At 35.8% G+C, this 21,007-nt stretch overlaps 3 protein-coding genes across 7 annotated transcripts; 2 read left to right on the top strand and 1 right to left on the bottom strand.

The window, feature by feature from the left end:
- The first annotated feature begins 2,889 nt into the window (after positions 1 to 2,889).
- LOC137725269 (scarecrow-like protein 1) lies at positions 2,890 to 6,360 on the top strand. 4 transcript variants are annotated; one of them, XM_068463899.1, is made up of 3 exons: positions 2,890 to 3,534; positions 3,993 to 4,068; positions 4,299 to 6,360. In XM_068463899.1, exon 3 carries the CDS (start codon positions 4,358 to 4,360, stop codon positions 6,089 to 6,091), a length of 1,734 nt encoding a protein of 577 aa, XP_068320000.1. In that variant the 5' UTR covers positions 2,890 to 3,534; positions 3,993 to 4,068; positions 4,299 to 4,357; the 3' UTR covers positions 6,092 to 6,360. The 4 variants fall into 4 exon arrangements, with proteins under 4 accessions (XP_068320000.1, XP_068320001.1, XP_068319999.1 ...); XM_068463901.1 differs by lacking the exon at positions 3,993 to 4,068 and having other exon boundaries at positions 2,896 to 3,534; positions 4,299 to 4,604; positions 4,698 to 6,360; XM_068463900.1 differs by lacking the exon at positions 3,993 to 4,068 and having other exon boundaries at positions 4,318 to 6,360.
- A 324-nt stretch (positions 6,361 to 6,684) lies between these two features.
- LOC137725270 (small RNA degrading nuclease 5-like) lies at positions 6,685 to 13,908 on the bottom strand. The gene is made up of 14 exons (XM_068463902.1): positions 13,743 to 13,908; positions 13,265 to 13,321; positions 13,057 to 13,122; positions 12,605 to 12,738; positions 12,405 to 12,517; positions 11,436 to 11,543; positions 11,254 to 11,324; positions 10,950 to 11,009; positions 9,848 to 9,903; positions 8,987 to 9,047; positions 8,540 to 8,807; positions 8,018 to 8,199; positions 7,645 to 7,940; positions 6,685 to 7,259 (listed from the first exon to the last, which is right to left on the bottom strand). The coding sequence occupies exons 1-14, from the start codon at positions 13,854 to 13,856 to the stop codon at positions 7,136 to 7,138; spliced, it is 1,710 nt and encodes a 569-aa protein (XP_068320003.1). The 5' UTR covers positions 13,857 to 13,908; the 3' UTR covers positions 6,685 to 7,135.
- A 1,135-nt stretch (positions 13,909 to 15,043) lies between these two features.
- On the top strand, positions 15,044 to 19,198 carry LOC137726395 (uncharacterized). 2 transcript variants are annotated; one of them, XM_068465320.1, is made up of 7 exons: positions 15,044 to 15,371; positions 16,418 to 16,483; positions 16,839 to 16,982; positions 17,291 to 17,420; positions 17,509 to 17,709; positions 18,177 to 18,344; positions 18,495 to 19,198. In XM_068465320.1, exons 3-7 carry the CDS (start codon positions 16,849 to 16,851, stop codon positions 18,996 to 18,998), a joined length of 1,137 nt encoding a protein of 378 aa, XP_068321421.1. In that variant the 5' UTR covers positions 15,044 to 15,371; positions 16,418 to 16,483; positions 16,839 to 16,848; the 3' UTR covers positions 18,999 to 19,198. The 2 variants fall into 2 exon arrangements, with proteins under 2 accessions (XP_068321421.1, XP_068321420.1); XM_068465319.1 differs by having other exon boundaries at positions 15,328 to 15,373; positions 16,404 to 16,483.
- Positions 19,199 to 21,007: the final 1,809 nt, after the last annotated feature.

The raw sequence follows: 21,007 nt of genomic DNA, 5'->3' as shown, positions 1-21,007 counted from the left end.
TGAATAAACTCCGTATAGTAATATATGTCAATAAGTCCAAACAATGCCACAAATAATTGTTGAAGTCAAAATATCTTTAACTTCTCAAGTATGTTTACATTTTTTAGTCATGGGATTAAAGGGACTAGGTGTCTCTCGTCTGCTACTGATGTAGTTCTTTGTATCCATCCAACTTTTTTATAAGGAAACTTTAACGAAAAGCTTCTGGTACTGTTTACTTTAACGAAAAATCACATTTTTACACTAAAAAGTCAATTTTTATACTATTTACTTTACCATTTATTTTGTCCTTATCGTTAAAGGTCAAAGTTTTCAAATCATTTTCATTAGTTTTTTTTTTTTTTTTAAAGGATAGCTAATTGTAAGTGTCGATACACTATGATCGGTTTATTTTTTAAAGATGAATGTCATGTCCAGAATATCTCATATGCGTGACAGCAGCACGTTCCTCAAGAATCCTAAGAATACAAGGCTCACCTATCCAAGCATTGTATTCCCGAGTGTTTTCAAGATACGTTGAACCTTTTTTGCTTATATTTGATCAAAGTATTTCAACAGCAGCAGAAAGTTTAAACAATAAAATAATACATGTTTAGGTTCAACAAACCTCAAGCCAGAAGCCTCGTTTATGTTTTACAAAGTACAAGAGAAGTGATCAAGTCTCAAAAGTTGATACACAACCAGATTTCCGAAAGAAAAAATAAATACTAAGAAACTTATTGATCTGCCCTTAGTATTATGGTCTAATCGTATTCATCTTCATTTATAAGTGAGATATTTTAGATTCGATTCTCGTCAAAGGTGAATTTGAATCACATTATTGTTAGCACATTATGAGGCTTAGCTCATTCCCTCATCCTCTATGATAGATAAATCGTTTTCTCCAAAAAAAAAAAAAAAAAAACTCCTTGATCTGCTCGAAAACATGAAGACAGCGTAGTATCACACTAGTATGGGGGATTGGGATTATAGTTCCATAATGGTCCATTACTCACGAAAACAAACTTAAGACATTTTGTTATAAATAAAGAAAAGATGAATGTTAAGGAGATTATTTGTCATCTTATAGTTTAACGTTAACTTTTATGTCATCATTATAAATTAGGTTTTTTAACCAAAGTAGTTCTTGAGATTTGCATAACTCGTCACTTTGGTTCCTGAGATTTGAAATCAATATAAGTGGTCTCTGAGTTTGTCCACAATCAATTATTTTGGTCCCTTCATGAAAAATTATATTAAATAAAGACCAAAATGACAAAAACACCCTCAATTTAATAAACAATGGGCCAAATGATTTGACAAAATTTGAGGGTATTTTTGTCATTTTAGCCTTACTGAATGAAGATTTTTCATAGAATGACCAAAATTATTGATAGGAGACAAACTCAAGAACTACTTCTATTGGTTTCAAATCTCAGAGACTAAAATAAAAAGTTATACAAATCTCAGAGACTATTTTAGCTAAAAAAACCTTATAAATTATTGTGCCAAAAACATAAAATCCTAAAAAACGATGAAGAATTTCATTTTTAAAAGAGTCTCATTAGCACTTCTCATGAAAAAAAAAAAATGTAACTAATTAGTATTAAATGACGGAAACAACTTCAATTCCCATGTATCTGAATAAATGTAGTAGTTACGTCTTGGATAAGATAAGGATGATAAGGAGGTAGTATTAACATTGGACAAAACATTGAAATGCATAGTTTTACTCCACTAGTTAGTACCCAACACCATGATTGATGACACGTATTTGATTCCTTTCTCATTCTGTAGTGAGCATTTTTGTTTACCACCTTAAATGTTTATTATACAACTAATCATCTGTCATGGGTCATTTTATTTAACTTTGGTTTTTTTTTTTTTTAATTGAAAAAGTAACATTTAATGTGAAAGTTAGCTAGAATTAAGTGAAATGACACATGGCAAATAATTAGATGTATGGTGAGCATACACCATAGCTCTGACAGTGAGCCAAAATGCTCCCATACAAGTTTGAACTGATTTTCCTATTGTTATTATTGGACTATTTTTTTTTTATACCAAATTAGGTAAGATATGGTGTATAATGTAGGAGACTGTATGCTTTAATTACACGTCTTAGAGACGTTTTAATTGATTTTTTTAAACACTGTTTGCAACAAAAGGTCCAAATATAAACAGTAATGTTAGGGAAACTAAAATTTTAAACTAAATTTTACAAATCAAATGATGTGATTGTTGTTTATTAGATTATTACTTAAATGTTGATTAACATGCTTATTTTTTATTAATGATACATCATTTGATTTAAAATTTTGATTTCTTTAACATTATTAGAATATAGAACCTTTGACTGTGTCATACAAAAGCTATAGTTCTTCCATGCGGAACGAGAAACTGAGAAAAGCAGCAGCCCCACCACGAAGTGTTTTTTCTAATTATGTACCGATCAAACATCACTAAGGACTAAGCACAACAAAACCTGAGTACCATATTTTTCAACCGCTACCGTACAAACAATTGTTCACACGAGTCTACACGACCACAAGTCCATGTACTTTTTAGCCAACTCGCTTAGACTTTTGAAAAATCATTCTGCCACCCTAGATACATTCATTGGTTTCCACTTTGATGCGTCAGGATTTGAATTCCAGCGCTCTTCTATTATCAAATTAAGACTTAATTTTACTAACGTTATCATATCAAAAATTCGTTAGTGCATAATATTGAAGAATGCATTCTACGTACGAATTTTAACAATACTTATATCGTTGTCGTCTTCTTCAAAAGCTAGTGCTCAAACACCGTCAAGTGGTTAAAATTCTAAAGGTAAAGAAGGATTCAAAATCTTTTAACACATCAAAATTTTAACAACTTTCAAAAGACCCCATAATTGTGGTTTTGAATCAAGCAATGTCACAACAAGGTTAGTCAGACAAAGTAGTCAGACAAAGTTGGCATAAACATGCAGACTGACTGATGAACAGAAAATGCAAAAACAAAAGCTAAAAGCAAATTGGAGGGAAGTTTCCTCTGAACTCTGAAGGGAATTGTTGGCTGGATTTCTCTTTCCTTACTGCCTTTTTTTTTCTTCATCAAATTCCAGAACGTTGGAATTTTCTGCACCAAAACCAAAGTCTCCTCTCAACAAATGGGTCTTTAAGGAACACTATTTTCTCTGGTCAGATGCTTCAAATAGGTGGTTAATATCCACCCAAATCACACACAGTTTCTTAATATTTAATTCTTACTAATCTGGATCATTTTTCATTTGTTTATGTTTTTGGTCTTCAAATTTGCTTTTTGGGTTGTCTTCTCTACCTTGTTTGTTGCTTCTCAACCTAACTACCTTCCTCACAACAATCTAAAAATTGTTTAATTATTTATATTATATTACCAATAACTACAAGGAGGAATTTTGGCCCCCTTCCTTTGTCTTAATCCCAAGGTCAAATCCTCAACTCTTTCCTCTTTCTTCAAAGTTCAGACCAAACCCTCAGCTTCCTCTTCATTTTTGTGTTCTTCATCTTTCACTTGCAGCAAGCAGAGCAGGTACATGTCTCTTTTTTTTCCCTCCTATTTTTTATATTTATTTACTTTTGTTTCTTAAATCTCTCCTCTTATATGTGAACTTAATTGTCATGAATTATATTTGCATATATATTATTGTATTTACAGATAGTTAATTGTTTATGAAATCATTGGTTCAGGTAGGCATGGATCTCTGTCTCTCTCTCTCTCTCTTTCTCTCTCTCTCTCTCTCTCTCTGTGATGACGATGACGTTTATGCATGTTGTTGTAATCTCAGAAAATTTCTGTCATGATGTTTTGACAACTTTGTTCCTCTGCAATTGCCAGCTGCCATGAAACAACAATTTTGTTTGTTTTTTGGGTTCCTTTGGAGTTCCCATGTTGTTTAAAAGTTTTCTTATTTCAGAATCCGTTCAGCTTATTTCAGAATTTGTTCAGCTCGTTCAAGGTTTTCTTAATTGCAGCTTGTAATTGTTTAGGCTCATACAATTTCAACAGTTTGATACAAGCGATATTGGGGGAGGGGGAATTGAGCTTGGGACCTCGAGCGCAAGGGTGAATGCTCATACAATTCCATTGACTTTTCTTTCTTGCACAACTTTTTCTACCTGCTATTATTGTTCTATATGTATGCCTTCAAAACGGTTTGGTAGACATTACTAATTTGATGTAGTATTACTTGTGTTTATGTCTGCGCGTAATTTCTATCTGTTGGGTCAATTTTGCTAGTTTCCAGGTTTAATGATTGTTTGAAAGTAATTTACCCTCTACAAATTGTGATACAGAACTCGAATTATGTGATAGAACTTGTCTTCCTCAACGACCGAAGAAGTAACCAAAAACCATGTCTTTAGTTCGGCCAGCAGAGCTCTCCACATCGTACAGAAATCCCAATTTCTACTCTCTAAAGGGCAGCAATGAAAGTTCCAGCTTGTCAACTCAAATATTTGGCTCTGATAAGCCCAAGGTGGTGTATTCAGATGATCCCTACAGCGCTGAGAGTTATGAGAAGTACTTCCTTGACTCCCCAATGGAAGAAGTTACACATCCTTCCAGCTCCGGCGTTTCTGGGAGTTCAACTAACCCACAAGGTGCCTCATCTTACCAGCTAACAGCTGGATCAGTTTCCTCCTTGAATACTCAAAATCCATTTAGCACTTCTTTAATGTCCAATTTTGAATCAGATTACTTTGAGAGTCAAAGCCCCGATGCGGATAGCTTTGATGAAGATAAGATGAGATTGAAGCTTCAAGAATTGGAGAGAGCACTCCTTAATGACAATGCAGATGAAGACGATGGGGAGAGAAATTGCAGTAGTCAAAGCATGGAAGTGGATTGTGAATGGATTGATCCAATCCAGAATGAATTGCTCCATGACTCACCCAAGGAGTCTTTGTCCTCTGACTCTAACGCGAGCAGTACCAGCAGCAACAAAGAAATATCACAGGTTTCTCCACGGACACCCAAGCAGCTGCTTTTTGAGTGCGCTGGTGCACTCTCGGAGGGAAATGTCGAAGAAGCATCAACAATGATAAATGAGCTCCGACAGATGGTATCAATTCAAGGAGATCCTACACAGAGGATTGCGGCTTACATGGTGGAAGGCCTAGCAGCTCGTGTGGCTTCCTCAGGAAAATTTCTTTACAAGTCTTTGAAATGCAAGGAACCCCCGTCATCTTATCGCCTTGCAGCCATGCAAATCCTTTTTGAGGTGTGTCCGTGCTTTAAATTTGGATTTATGGCAGCAAATGGAGCCATCATAGAGGCATGCAAAGATGAAAAGAGAGTTCACATCATAGATTTTGACATAAACCAGGGGAACCAATACATAACCCTCATACAAACACTTTCGAGTCTGCCAGGCAAGCCACCACACTTGAAGTTAACAGGGGTGGATGATCCCGAGACAGTTCAGCGTCATGTTGGAGGCCTAAAGATCATTGGACAAAGGCTTGAGAAGCTAGCAGAAGCGCTGAAAGTTCCATTCGAGTTTCATGCAGTAGCCTCAAGGACTTCAATCGTCAATACCTCAATGCTTGGCTGCAGGCCTGGGGAAGCACTTGTGGTTAACTTTGCTTTTCAGCTTCACCACATGCCAGACGAAAGTGTTTCAACGGTTAACCAGAGGGACCAGCTTCTTCGGATGGTGAAGAGCTTGAGGCCAAAACTTGTTACAGTTGTAGAACAAGACATGAACACCAATACGACCCCTTTTCTCCAAAGATTTGTTGAAGCCTACAACTATTACTCTGCTGTTTTTGATTCCCTTGATGCAGCTCTCCCCCGGGAGAGTCAGGATAGGATGAATGTCGAAAGGCAGTGTCTAGCACGGGACATAGTGAACATTGTGGCGTGCGAAGGAGAGGAAAGAATAGAGCGGTATGAGGTAGCTGGAAAGTGGAGGGCAAGGATGACCATGGCAGGATTTACTTCATGTCCTATGAGCACCAATGTGAGTGATTCGATTCGGGATCTTAGTAGACAGTACAGTGAGAGGTACAAGGTGAAGGAGGAGGCGGGGGCTCTTCTTTTTGGGTGGGAAGAGAAAAACTTGATTGTTGCTTCAGCGTGGAGGTGATGATCTTCGGCTCCTAACTACTGCTATGCTTTCATTCAGTTTTGTACTTTGATTTTGTGTGGGGATCAAGACTTATGGCTATATATCGGTAATTTCGGAGTGTTGATAAATAAGGAACGTAGGGAGCTGCTAGTTTTCTAACACTGATAAACGATCTCGATGCTTGTAATAGAATAACTTTATATAATCTCCTATATAATTTTGTGTGGACATGTCGCCAATGTCTCGATACTGTTTGATATTGCAAATTTAAAATTCTCAATATGTTCCGCGATTTTGTATTCATAAATGGAACAAAAGGTTAGATTGACGGGGATTCTCAAATTTTGCAAAATAAAATGTGATTAAGATGGGATAGAAACAAAGACTTCAGATATAAATTTGCTTTTAACCAACTTAGCTACAATCCCTCGCATCATTTGGTCATTCTTAAGGAGTCATTTGACCAAATGACGATGGAAGGGTTGTAGGCTTGTAGCTAATTTGGTTAAGAACAATTTTACATCCGAGGCCCTGAGTTCAATTCTCGTGCCCCAGGATTGCTTCTATAAAAAAGAATGACCAAAAACTAGATAAAAGTATATATACCATGAGTTTCTGAAAACCCCTGGAATGGGTATGCTAATAGGAGAACACTATTAATCATTTCTTTCTTCGTATATCAAACAATTGACTTCAAATATGATGGATCGTCAAAATTGTGAACACTAAATAAATTACAAGATCAGAAAATACAATTAGGACTTCCCTCTGGCAAGTAAGCGAGTTAAATGCTCCGACATTTCTACAACTTTCTCGTCCCCTCTTTTAAGAGATATCCTTGTTTTCTTCCCATGCATTCCTACTTACGTTTGGCGGGTTTTTGTTATCTGTCCAAGCCTCCCAACTAATTATTCCGACAATAATGCTGTTTGAAAATTGTAAGACACCAAACCGCCTTGCTCTTGTGAGCGAAGTGGTAAAAGCAGCCGGAAAGCTCAATTTCGTCCAGCTCTCCTCACCTAATACTTGCTGGAAGTCACCCCTACTAGCCCTTGAGATTACTCAACTCTTCACACCAACAAAACACAATGCTACCTCAGCTTGGGCTTGGAGCTCTTCCAATACCTTTACAATGCTCTCACGGCACATTGTTGTTTCACTACGATCCATAAGCATTTTCTTTAATCTTTGTCCATGTACAAGAAAAGTTAACAGGGTCAGACGTGAATCAACTCTAATTAAGCAACTTGGCACGCAACAATCCAGATAAATCCATATTATTCTATTACATGTCAACCAAATAGCTTCTATCAAAGCTTTAAACTCCCTTGTAATAAGATGTCCTAATGACGTTTGAGTTTTTGAAAATTCACTCACGTTTCATATAACAAATTACTACTTATAAGCAATACCAACATTCAAAATCTCTAACAGTCTGACAGTGGCAATAGGTAAATTCCACAAGCAGAGTCAACTAGTCATCCATTGCCCTATAAATATATTTTCAAGGAACGAAAGAACAATAACAATGTAAATAATTAATAATTATCGAAGTGAAATGTAGTACATACCTAGAGACAGTTGCTATATCTCCATGACCAGTGCAGACAATAAGCATGGCATTAGTGGGCAATGCGGCATACAAGGTACGTATTCTAGTATCCAGTCGCATAAGAATTTCCTTCAGTTCAGACGTTAAGCTGCATCTAATACCTTTTTTATTTCCAGAATTCTTATGACATGTAAGCAAGGATATCAACTCCGCAATTTTTCCATTCAATTTCTCTGCATCCTCTGCTTGTTTAGTGAAATAACGATTCAATTCAGAAAACTGGGTCCAGATGAATTGCACTTTCTCATTCCTTGCCTACAATCAAAAGTAAATGTTACATAGCCAAACTATAAAGACGAGAAAATAAGTGAACACAGCAGTTACAAGTCTACCTCCTTTTGAGCTTTGGAAAGAGCTTCGTCATCAGAGAACACAGGCACTGCATGGGATAATTCAGAGGCATGACGCTTCACAATGGAAATATCATCAATGATAGAGGAGGTATTTCCGCTCTCACTCAAAACAGTTAGGAGCCTTTTCCGTACCAGTGATGGTGCTGTACCAAAGTCAGGTCCTAATCCAGCAAAAGAAGCATTCTTATAACAGACATAAACAGATTTAAGGACATACTAATTATCAGATGCAGAACTATACCTATTTACTATTAGTTATTTAATTACTCTTTCCACCTCAGGCTCAGACAATGTATCAAATTCTGACATCTGGAAGCCACTAAACTTTTGAACCAACAGTGTTCTATTTTTCATATAAATTAAGAATAAATGTATGCTGGCAATGACAAGGTTCAATATAAGTTGTACATTAAGGAGGTGATAGATACCACACTAGTTGAGTTCCACTATTTTCCATAAATTGGTCAATAATACAATGTAATGCAAAAGATAGTCACGTACCATGTCTAATCTTTAAAAGTGCCAGGTCCATAGCAGCTCTTGCATCTTCAATACTGTCATGGCCAAGCCCTGACTGCTGTATCTCTTTAGAAAGAAATTTCTGGGCAAGATCTCGAAGTTTAGATTTGTAAGACCTACCACGGGGGTACTTGTACAACACTGCAGTATCGATCACTAGATTGTGGGAGATTTTTAATGCTAACAAGTCATTTTCCAAGGAATGCCCCACTAGCACGGTCTCTTTGTGAACCAGCTTTAGAAAGTCCTCCTGAGCATGGAAAGCAACTGTTATAAAATAGAATCGAAGAATTTCTAAACGGGAAATGATGAAATTAATAGTGAAGCAGCATCTCACGAGTCACAACTATGGAAAACACGAAGTGCAAATGTAACACATTTATATATATATATACACACACAAATAGCGAACAAGACCCAAGGATTAACCTGAATTTCTTTAAGACTTGTAGTCACCCCATCTAACATCTCACTTGTGATTCCGCTAAACCTGAACAGGAAATTGATTGTTATTCTTTTAATCTTTTTAAAAGAAGCCGCTTGTCGTTCATACCGCAACAAATTCAAATATTAAATCTGCAATCAAATTACAGGGATGAAGCTTATCCAGAGAGAGCATCAACACTAAGAATCACCTTTATTCAGAAATAAATCATGAAAAGTGATGATTTCTTAAAGATTTACAACTTTCCCAGAAATGTTTTATTTCTCATAGAGTAGAAAACTACTAAAAGCCCAAGTGTGGTTGAGTTATTAACGTTTAAACTCACTCCACTTCGGGATTCCAACCTTGCAAAGAAACAAAAATTGATTTCGAGCCTGCTGCTAGGGTTGGGTCTCGTTGTAGAAGACACCTAGGGGATCATCATTTTAGTTTTTTGAGTTGAGATGTACTGGTGGGACTCAGTTGGAGAAAGAGGGGGTTTTTTCTGGAAGAAACTTAAGGCTGCAGTATTGGATGGGATTTGAGTAGAGATGGAAGAAAAGATGTGGACACAAACCCAGCATGTGATAGAGGTTTTTTTTTTTTTTTTTTTTTTTTTTTTTTTTTTCAAAACACTAAAATTGAGTTGCTTTAAAATATCCTTGGGCAGCTAAGGCAAATTGATGTATGTTGCATAAAAATATATAAAAGAAGGAAAAAAAAAAAAAAAAAAAAGCAGAGCTGCCACCACAGCGCCCCAGATCACGTGACAATAAGTATGAATTCCAAGAAGCAGCTCTAACTGCTTCAACACATAGAGCAACATATCAAAGGAAGGACTAATGAAAGCTAAAATGATAACATACCTGGTATTATAATCAGTGATAGGATTTGTTGGTTTAACCAATTTATCTAGCACAACCTGAGATTCATTAAAAGAAAAGTTCAAAAAATGAGAAGAAAAGTTATTTAGGTGGTAACACAGTCATTTATACAAGACCATGTAGAAGAAATTTAAGACTCTAGGGGTCGCATAAAAGTTTCAAAGCATTCAGAATCCCAAACACTAGTAAAAAATTCAGACAAAATCTTGATAAGCAAGAATTTGATATCATAGATATGAGGATTCAAAAAAATCTATATGATTCAGACGTGGATAATATGTTGACCCTAGTGAACCAGAGATTTCTAGCTTCAAGATTGTGTCATTAGCAGGATGGGATAAGGTGTGAATTAGAAAAGAAGCTGAAGCCCTGATATTTGGAAATGATAATCTAGCAACACTAGGAATGAGCATCTCCAGCAGTTTCTTTAAAAAAAATATTTAGTTTAGCTAGTGTAAGCAAAAACCATTTTAGCTTAGCCCAATAATTTAGTATCTCCAACACTACAAGCTCTAAACAACCCATCTTTCTCATCATTCTTATCCTTTGACATCTCTCTCCAAAATTAATAAATTTTTATGTTTAGCTAGCTCTCTAAGTTCTCTCTCCTCTTTAAAGTTAAGAGCAAACATTCACAAAAACTAAAATAAAGAGTGGGATATAGAGTCTCTTGCAGCTTGATTTCATTGGTTTGGCTCTTTAAAATAGCTATCCAAAGAAGTTTAAAAGTCTATCGGAGATGCTCTACAAGTGGACCAGAGAAAACCTAATGTTCAGGGATATTGACAATGGTTTAGGGACTAAAATGAGACAAAACCTAAGTTCAGAGACATTAGCAAGATTTTCTCAAACAAGAAAGTTATGCATAAATCACTCAGATATTAAGTTTTATTCAACTGAACTTACAAGTTTTGAAACATTCAAGTATAAATAAGACCACCAAACCATTGCCAAGTCAGAAAACAAATGCAACTTGTCCTTTAAATAAATTCATAAAGAAAAAATTGCATGAAACTCGTGCATCCTTACAGATTAACATCCAGTTCCTTTTGCACAATTAGGAAACAAAATAGTTAAAACTTACATCTCCTTTCATAGTCACCAGCGTTGCTCTTGTTAGCTCAAAACCCTCACTTGTGACACACTAACAAAACAAAATGGATCAACCAAGATGACATCAGTACATGGCTCCTCTGTGAGAACAGAATAACAAAAATGAACTAAATTTACCACTATCCGAACAATTCAGCTGACATGTATAAAACAAGTTGAAAGGACGAATACACCTCAACAATGAACTTCCCACAAAATAACAGTTATTTAGTACTATATGTCAAGTTGTTAACAAACTTCTTTCCTATCTTCAGAAATTGATATTTAAGGATTACCATCTCGCAATCAAGTGCCAGCATTTGATAGTGGGATGATCCTGAAGGGGCCGGAAGAGTAGAAAGAAAACCTGCATTGATAAAAAATAATAATCAATAATAATAAGAGTTTAAGGAACTAGTTAGAAATTAAATCAAAGAGAAATTATAATTAATAATCCAAGCAGCATTTGTCTTGTTACCTGGCAAATTGAAGCAATATCCATTATCTTCAAGTTGTTTTGTTGTAAGCGTGTAAAATGTAATAGGGAAAGGTAGATCTTTCATGAGGTCCACTGAGGATAGATCATCTAAACCAGAAAAACATGTAGACATAACCCAGAAAAAAAAAAAAAAATTAAAAGGATCCTCATGCAGTGTTAAAATAATTTTACAGGACAGATGGGATGCATACTTGTTATAAAATTAGTTTACAGCTTAAGAAACACAAAAACTGTATGGCCAAGCAATCAATACAAAACCGATATCCAAGATATGAGAAAGCTGGCAGAAATCTTGATTCTATTCATGCTGACAGAACTGATGTTGTATCAAGTGCATGAATTACAAAAGGCAAACCTTTTCTAGACTTCCATATGCAAAAACTTTTACGGTCTACTCCGATGTTGCACGCTGCAACAACCTTGACGCTACACTCCAAACTTTTATGTTGTATGCATGCAAAGACTTGGTAATACTAATATGAGAGTGAAAGTTGACAGCAGGAAGACAACAACACCAGCTCTGGTAGCAACAAAAGTTGTTCTGCAAAATCTAGCCCCATCTAGATTGGCATGCAGCATTTGCTTTTGTAATTGTTAATCACAACATTGTAGATAGTTTCCTAAAAGTTCGAATCCAAGAGAGACTCTCCAAACATAGGACATTTTGCTGCTCTTACCTATTGGTAATGAATTGAACATGGATACACCCACTCATATTGATTCAGAAAAGTACAAGAAACTAAAACAACCAATGTTACCAAATAAGGACCGCTAGCCATAATGGAATGGAGAAGTTTATAAATACACAGAACTTCAGGTTACTTGTGGCTCTCCTAGTAAAGTATCCTTGATTTCCGTACAATTACTAACTTTGACATGCAAATTAGCAAAGTTACGATAAAAGCAAGAAATTCAGTATGTTCAATGTTCTGTGAAGATGTCACATACCTTGTTTAGATGCCAGGTTAGATTTCTCCACAGTTAAACTACTTTCTTCCCTCTTTCTTTTCACTTTGCTCGTCAAGAGTGCATCAATCGTCTGCATCCCATCTGACATACAGCTAGCATGGGCAAAAACATATAGCCATATAAAGTGGAAGTACAGGGAAATTAAAGGCAGATGAAGCAAAATCACATCTGTGACAAACCTGAGAGCTAAAACTGGCCTTGGCTTGCTACATAAAGCTTTGAGACTCTTAAGAAGTCGACGATGTGCTAAGTACAATGCTGCATCCAGTCCTGGGACATAAAGCATAACCACTTTGGGAATGAGGGGCTTGTTCTGCAAAGTGTAAGGTCACAGTATTAATAACTATAAGAATGCATGTTTCTTTCAACTTCATGTCTATAAATTAAGCACGGAAGCCAACAAGATTGAGAAACATACATGGCTCCGTAACAGTTTCACAAATCTGCCTATTTGTGAGATGTTTTAAGATTATCTATGGTTAAAATCCCCACAACTATTAATGGATATAATATTTTTGTATGATCAGTATCGAGTCTTCCACCTGTTTTTAGGAATACTGTTTGTTATGGTTTCATTGATCCATAACCATACATGCATTGGAATTATTAGAAAAGAAGATACTCCTTTTACCTTAATAAAAACCCATGACGGCATGAAACCTTCAGCAAGCACCCATGTCACCAGTTCTTGAACCTCCTGCATCACAACACAAACTCCATCACTCACTCACTCACTCTTATTTCTGTGACAATAAATGTTCAAATCGAACAAAATTTCCTATCACCTCTCAGAAAAAGAACAAAGAGTTCATAAATTAGGGGTGAATAAGAGTACCCACTTGCAAATTCAGAGTTGTGTTGGCTTCCGGTGTCTTAAAAATCACCTCTGCTTTACTCTACAAGGGCAAATAAGATTAAATGTAATGCACTAGAGTTCAATTGTTTCAATAAAAATCCCATCAGACCGCACAAAGTATTTCGATGAACAAGCATTACTGGTATAAACCAAAATCCAAGTGATACATACATATGTACGTAATACAGCTAACTTAACCATCCATGAATCGAATCGAAAGCTATAAGTCAGCAGACTTGTTCTTCATACAAGAGTACATGGTATGGCCAACATCACCGAAATTCGAAACAAAACTAAAAGATTGCAACTTTCAATGCTAATGCTAATACAATTAAAGCATCAAATACTTTTTAGCCGCAAAACGAATTCATGGCAAAATATAGAAGGCGATGAAATTTAAAAGAAAACAAAATTAGAGAGAAAGAGAGAGAGAGAGAGAGAGAGAGAGAGAGAGAGAGTACTTGAGGGCCGTAGACATCGAAGAAAGTGGAGCGGTTGCTATCATTTGCGTTGCTGCTTGAGCTCACTTCTTCCTCCGAAGCTAAAGTTTCGATTTTAATGGGGGAAGAAGGCATGGCCTCTGCAACACTGTCTCTGTGAAGCTTTACGAACCCAGAAAGAGGAGTACGGGGACAGGTTATAAACCCTTTTATATCTTTTGGGCCGACCCATGTACCCAAATAGGCTTACAATTGAGAAGCCTTTTTAATACGAGTAAACCGCCGATTCTCTGTGAACTTTTACTTAGTTTTTTATTTTTACCTCTGAATTTTTTAATTGAAAAATTAAGGATTTAAACTAATGTTTTTATCCAATTTCTCCTTATTGTTAGTTTCTCATTCATTCTATCTAAATTTATGTTAAATGAAAATATGTGTACAACATATGATGATAGTTTGGTCACTTCGTTCTTTAAAATAATTAAAAACCTTCGATTATTAAAATGTTGACTTGTGCAAATTTATGTGAATCTATAGCTTTTGTGTCTAAATGTCTAATGATGTGACGTTTTTGTTTTCAAAGAGAGTCAAGTGGTATGCACGTGATAAAAATTAACATTAATTTGGATTGAATTTAAAAAAAATAAAAAAAAATAAAAACTATGGGTAGGGGAGATATCGGCAGGAAAAAAAAGTTTAAGTCCTTATTTTTTAAATTTAAAAGTTTAGGGATTAAATCAAGAATTGGGTGAATGTTCAATAAAAAAAAAAAGGGCAATTTCTCTTGTTAATATTTGGGTAAACCAACTAGGGGTGGAAAAAATTACCGAAAATCTCGAACTGAATCGAAAAACACCAATCCCAAATTAAAAATGTCCCAAATCAAAATTTTCGGGATGTTATCTCGAATTGATCCTAAAATTTCGGAACGTGATTCAGGATTGTCTTCTCAATATTTCGAAAATCTCATACCGAACCAAAAATTTATATTATTAATTATTATTATATATATGTATACTATTGCATTTATAATTTACTGGATAATTATGGTTCGATATAGAGAGAGAATAGAGATGTTTAATTGTGAGATATGTATTATTCCATCTGATTGTGTCTTTATTTGTAGTGGTAGGGAAGCTTAATTCCTTACCCTTTTAGAATTATAATTCTAATAGGATATTAACTACTAAAGAAAATATAAAAGATATCTCTAAATATGTCAAGATTTACACAATCACATTCCTATTTCGACTGCAACATATACGTATATATTATATATATTATTTTTTTAATTATAGTTAAAATTAATCTGTGTTGTCCATTCATTGTTAGGGTTCTCCAGGCTCCAGCCTTCGTTCATTTAATTTCAATTGAAGCCACTCTCAGCCGTCATCCCACCAAGCCCTCTCCTCCTCTCTGTCTCGAATTTGAAGCTCTGCTCAACTCCGGCCAGTCACCGGCCCACCACCACACGGAGTCACCGCTTTCTCTCTCCGACGGTGGAAGCTTCCTTCACCACACAGAGCACCGCTCTCTCTCTCTCTCTCTCTCTCTCTCTCTCTCTCTCTCGCGATTCCCAGATTTCAGACACTCAAATTCTGATAGTCTTCGACTCTTCATCCACTATGTACTGATTCTCCCCCAAATCAGGTAAACTTTGGAATTAATTTAAGGTTTTTGAAATTTAATTTTCAAAATTCTAGATTAGGGTTTGTAAATTTAGGGCTGGTAAAATTTAATTTTCGAATTCTAGATTAGGGTTTGTGAAATTTAATTTTCGAATTCTTGAAATTTAATTTTTGAATTCTAGATTAGGGTTTGTGAAATTTGTTCATGTTTTGGATTGGATGTTCATGATTGATAGCAGCCCTAATTTAATTTCTATATTTATGCTTACAGTTTACCATTAGGAATATAAGGAAAATTGATGTTCGAATATTTACAAAATTAATGTTTTGGATTGAATATCAACTGTAACAAGCTGAATTTATACTCAATCTCAATCTTAAACGTTCGATCCAACCCCTTTGTAATAAAAATAAAAAGTTGGGCCGAGAGTTCAGACTGGCCTTCATTGGCCGCATGCCAAATGATGATGACTCATTGTCAAAAGCACCGGTGATCAAAACAACCCCAGCACAATCTATATTCTATTGTCATATATATGACATAATGACCGTAAAAAGATAGATTAAAGTTGAGCTTTCCTAAATCCTAGGATATGGGGATGAGTTTGGCAGGTTAAAGACTTTTAATTGAGGCTCATTTAATAGTTTGGCAGGTTAAAGACTTTTTATGAATTTTTTTTTTCGTTTTAGGAGTTTGGCTAGATTTGGCAGGTTAAAGACTTTTAATTGAGGGTCATTTATATTTTTAATCATTTCGGCATTTTATATGTTTAATCATTTCGGTTTCGTAGTGTATTGAATTGTGCATGTTTTGATAGTTAGTACAGATACAGTAGCCATTTGCTTTAGAATTCAGTAATTCACTTCATCAAGAATCGCCACAAGTCCTTTAAATTATAATGATACAGTAGCTATTTGGTCTACAATACAGTAGCTGTTCACATGAGATTAGTGGCTTGTTTTTCTATCCTTTCTATAAGAAATGCTCATGATTTCATTTGAGGAGTTGAGTAAATAAAAATGTATGTTGATTCACTTTTTCTGTCATACTGGCTGTTGCCTCCGCAGATTGTGCTGGAGCCTTGGACGTCACCTTAGGGATCGCGTAGCGTCTTCAATTGAATCCATAAACAGGTATGTTTTCCTGTAGCAGTGACACTATTTTTAGTGCAACGGGTGACACCATTTTTATCTCACTAAAAGTATAGTCTCTTTATGAATAGATATGAATTCTCTAATTCTTGATAAGAATGGTGGCTAAACTTTTAAATTGCCAAATATTAAAAAGAGAAATTGCAGATTTTTTTCTTGAACCTTCACCTAATTCTTGATTTAGTCCCTAATATTTTGAGAAATCGGCAATTTCTCTAATCCTTGATAAAGTAAAGTCTCTTTATGAAGGTTCAAGAAAAAAAATCTGCAAGTTCTCTTTTTAATATTTAGTGCAGGTTAATACAAATCCCAATTCCTGAACTGCAATTTGTGTTAGTTCTGCAAAAATGTCGAGATCACTGGTGCAGCCGGTAGGGCAGAAGAGGCTGACGAACGTGGCAGTGGTGCGTCTGAAAAAGCGCGGCACCCGCTTTGAAATTGCCTGTTACAAGAACAAGGTCCTCTCATGGCGCTCTGGCGTGTAAGCTCCCCCTCTCTCTAACTCTAATCTCTTTTGTTAGAAATTTGTATTTATATGCGAAATTAATATCAAACCAAGATTTTCTGCAAGTACTTTTGAATACTGTGAAGAATAGTGTTGAGAAATATGTGTAATAAATTTGCATAATAGTGTTTTGTTTATGCAAATTTGTTCATGTATATGTGAAAGTATAACTGAGAAGACGAAGAACGAAAATGTCAGTGAAAGTTTTGTAGTTTGAATTTGAAACATCTTGCAGGACTTAATATGTATATATGAAAGTTGTGATGTTTTATGTTGTGGGACAGTGAGAAAGATTTGGATGAAGTACTGCAATCGCATACCGTTTACACAAATGTTTCGAAAGGTGTTCTTGCCAAGACAAAAGACTTGAAGGCCGCATTTGATTCTGATGACCAGACCAAGATTTGTTTGGAGGTCAGGGAAACAAATTTGTTTTGGTTGTTTATCTGGTTGGTTAGTTTCGTAAATGTGTTGTTGAGTCGTAAGCTTTTTCTTGTTGTAGATTTTGGACAAAGGAGAGCTTCAAGTGGCTGGGAAGGAGAGGGAATCTCAGTTGTCCAGTCAGTTTCGGGACATAGCCACCATTGTTATGCAGAAAACCTATAATCCTGAAACCCGACGCCCTTACACTATTAGCTTGATTGAGAGTCTAATGCATGAAATTCACTTTGCTGTAGACCCACATAAAAGCTCGAAGAAGCAGGTGATTGAATCTCTCTTTCCCTTCATGTTACATATGAATATACTTGTTTGGAGTTCACTAGATGCATGCATCCCTGATAGATGTGGTTTTTGGCACTTTCGCTTGATATTTAAGTAGATTATCTTAATAGTTCATATGTAATTACGATAGATATGACAGATTGGTGGATTCTAAAATGAGTCTCCCAGCTTGCAAATTTTGTTTCACGGTGTCATGTTGTTGGAAAATAAGTATGCACGTAGTTTATGTGTGTGCACATGCATGATGTTACTGTTCAACGATTTATATGTATAATTAGTAGAATTATGTATGCATGTGCACATTTCCGCAGGGTTTTAACCTCTGTAGGTTATCCAAATATATGTGGAGGTATATCTGTGTGTGTGGAGTGCAACATATGGGATTTAGGTTATACTGTGCATTGTCTCATTGTGTTGAATATGTACACTATACCATTTCTTATGCAGGCTCTGGAAGTTATTCATGAGCTTCAGAAGCACTTCCCAATCAAACGGTCTCCAATGAGATTGCGACTCATAGTTCCTGACCATGAATTTTCATCTCTTTCGGAGAAGCTGACTGCCTGGAATGCTAGCATAATTTCTAAAGATCAATCTGGAAGTCAGATATCTACTGTAAGTCGAAGTACTTTGTCTGCCTTATTTTGCTTAGTAATCCTAAAGTACAATAGAGGTTGAAGTACTTTTTAAGCATTCTACTTACAAACTACCATTGTTGGAGTAATCGGGATCTTCCTGTTTAATCTTGTGTTTTATGTTGTGCAGATATGTGAATTGGACCCTGGTTTTTATCATGAATGTGAGGGATTGATGATGAAGTTGCATGGTAGATATGAAGTTCTTGCACTCTCTGTGCATGCAGAGGGTGACACTGTTATCGATCAATATGATGATCATGAGGATGAACCGTCAGACTCACTCAAAGATTCCTCAAACATCAGTTCATTAAAGAAAAATGAATGTACTGATCCTGACTTGTCGAAAAAGGAGTCGGCTGATCCTGTGCTAAAATTGAGCGATGATTTGCAGAAACAGAGTGTCTCTACTGGGAGTGGAAATGCTGCGGCGGAGGGAAAGCAGAACAAATGCAGCACATGCAATGCATTCGTGGGCGATTCCAAGCAGTATAGGGATCACTTCAAGAGTGAGTGGCACAAGCATAACTTGAAACGCAAAACCAGACAACTTCCTCCCCTTACTGAAGAAGAGTGTGCAGCTGACATGGAAATGGACGACTACAAAGCCGATTTGAGGGATTATTCCTTCTAACAGACTTACATGTTAAAGTCAAAAGACTCGAGTTGATTGAGAAAGATCCGACTAGTTTTGGATAAATTTTGATTAGAGCTAATGAATGATTTCGTAAACTGTTTTACAACTGTTTGTGAATAATTTTTTTACCCAATATCGTGTATTTTGGTATGTACTCAAACTCAAATCCAATGTATTAAGGCTGTGTTATCTACGAACTGAAAGTCCCTGGACACTGTATGGCAATATTCTCTCATATTTCTCGATTGCTTAGCCTATAAGTCTCTCCAAAGCAATGGAACTTATACATTCGTAGTTGTATGCTAGCGAATTAGAACAACCTAACCAACGCCGATAACAATCAGAATTAACAGCGGTAACAACCAAACGTATGATAGTTCTCCAGATAACAGCCACTCGCTTTATGTCGTAATCTTAACAACGTAATATAACAATGTTCATACTTCATAATATAAATACATCCGGCTTATTTTGCAGCATATTCATAATTAAGCCAATGGAGCTTAATGCCGGGATCTTTCATGTATGCGAACATCTCTTTCTTGCCTTCAGACAGGAATAACTGAGTTGTAAAGAACCACAATTCACTCCCGGTCTCTACCCCGGGTAAAGCTCCAACTGCTTGCATCACTTCATCCATGCTACTGCCATGTGGACCAACCTGTGATATCGGTTTACAGAACTACTACTGTCAACTGACTCCGCAGGTATGAACTTATGATTGGTTTCAATGAAATCTTTGCATTTTACTATTCAAGACTGGTGGCTTCCTTCAAATGTCTAGGACACTTACTTCTTCTGCAGGCTCATGACAAAAAGACCTAAGTTATGTACTATGTCTGAGCAGGGAATTGCTCACTACAGAATAGCGTTAACATAATATCTGCTATTGCTAGATTGAAAAAACGGCCACAGGTAGGGAAGGAAAATAAGTTCAAAGTTCTAGAAAAGAAAATAAGGCATTTATTTCAATTCAAAGATGAGACAAATTAATGTTTCATTAACGGAACTCAAGTGTTAGCATGAACTATTCCAACTGAATGTGATTGCTTATGGTTTATAAGAGAGTGGAACAAGGGGGGCATTTTTACTTCTGAATTAACCACGCTTGAACATTGTTTCTTGCTACTCTATTAAGCGGAAAATTAAAGTAAAAGTAGCAAAGAACTTTAACCCTTTTTTTTTTAATCTGGACAGATCAGTTTTAACTTACTGCTACCAGAAGGAGCAGTAAAAGTTTTTGCCGAGCAGTGATCAACCATACTAGCTTTATTCACTTTAGAGAACAAGCATTGCCTATAAATATGAAGATTTTTCTGAGGCCATGTATTTTGTTTCTCGACTGTCCGAGTTGAGAAAGGGATATACGAACACAAAATCTACAGGAGCCATAATTTACACCAAGATGAAAACTAAGACTTTATATGAGACGGATATGATCTTTATGTTCATGTAACATGTCCAAAACCACAAGCAGGATGATCTTCCTGAGATCTATCGCATTGCAAAAGTACTTTTATATTTTAATATACTGTTACAACAACATTAACCATGCACAATTCTTTTTAAGGACACAAAAATACCAAGGTACTTACATTTGTTGGGTCCCAAGGATAGATGAGTACGTTCTTCGAACCAGAAGAATGACCACTTCTTTGGCTCACTTACCTAAGATTAAAAATCAAAGTCAAAATTATAAGAATCCCTATTCTGGAACTTTCATTTTAAACATTAAAGTAACTTTAAAGCATCCATCATAAAAGAATCCAGATATGGTGGAAAAATCCCAGAACAGTCTTGGGTCATCAGCATTTATTTTTCTTTTTATCTTGAAAATGTTGGAGACACAACTTCAGAAAGAAACATTGCATAAAATTAAAGAGAAAGAGAATAAAACTGTACTCAGATTTATTTAAAAATTCGTGTTCACTGTAATATCTCAGTGAAAGAAAATTGGTACTGCTCGACTTGGTTCCTAAGATTTCTTTACAATGTTCCTTCTACGT

This window comes from Pyrus communis, chromosome 2 (assembly GCF_963583255.1).
Source record: "Pyrus communis chromosome 2, drPyrComm1.1, whole genome shotgun sequence".
Classification (NCBI taxonomy): domain Eukaryota; kingdom Viridiplantae; phylum Streptophyta; class Magnoliopsida; order Rosales; family Rosaceae; genus Pyrus; species Pyrus communis.
This window is presented reverse-complemented; position numbering and strand designations above follow the sequence as displayed.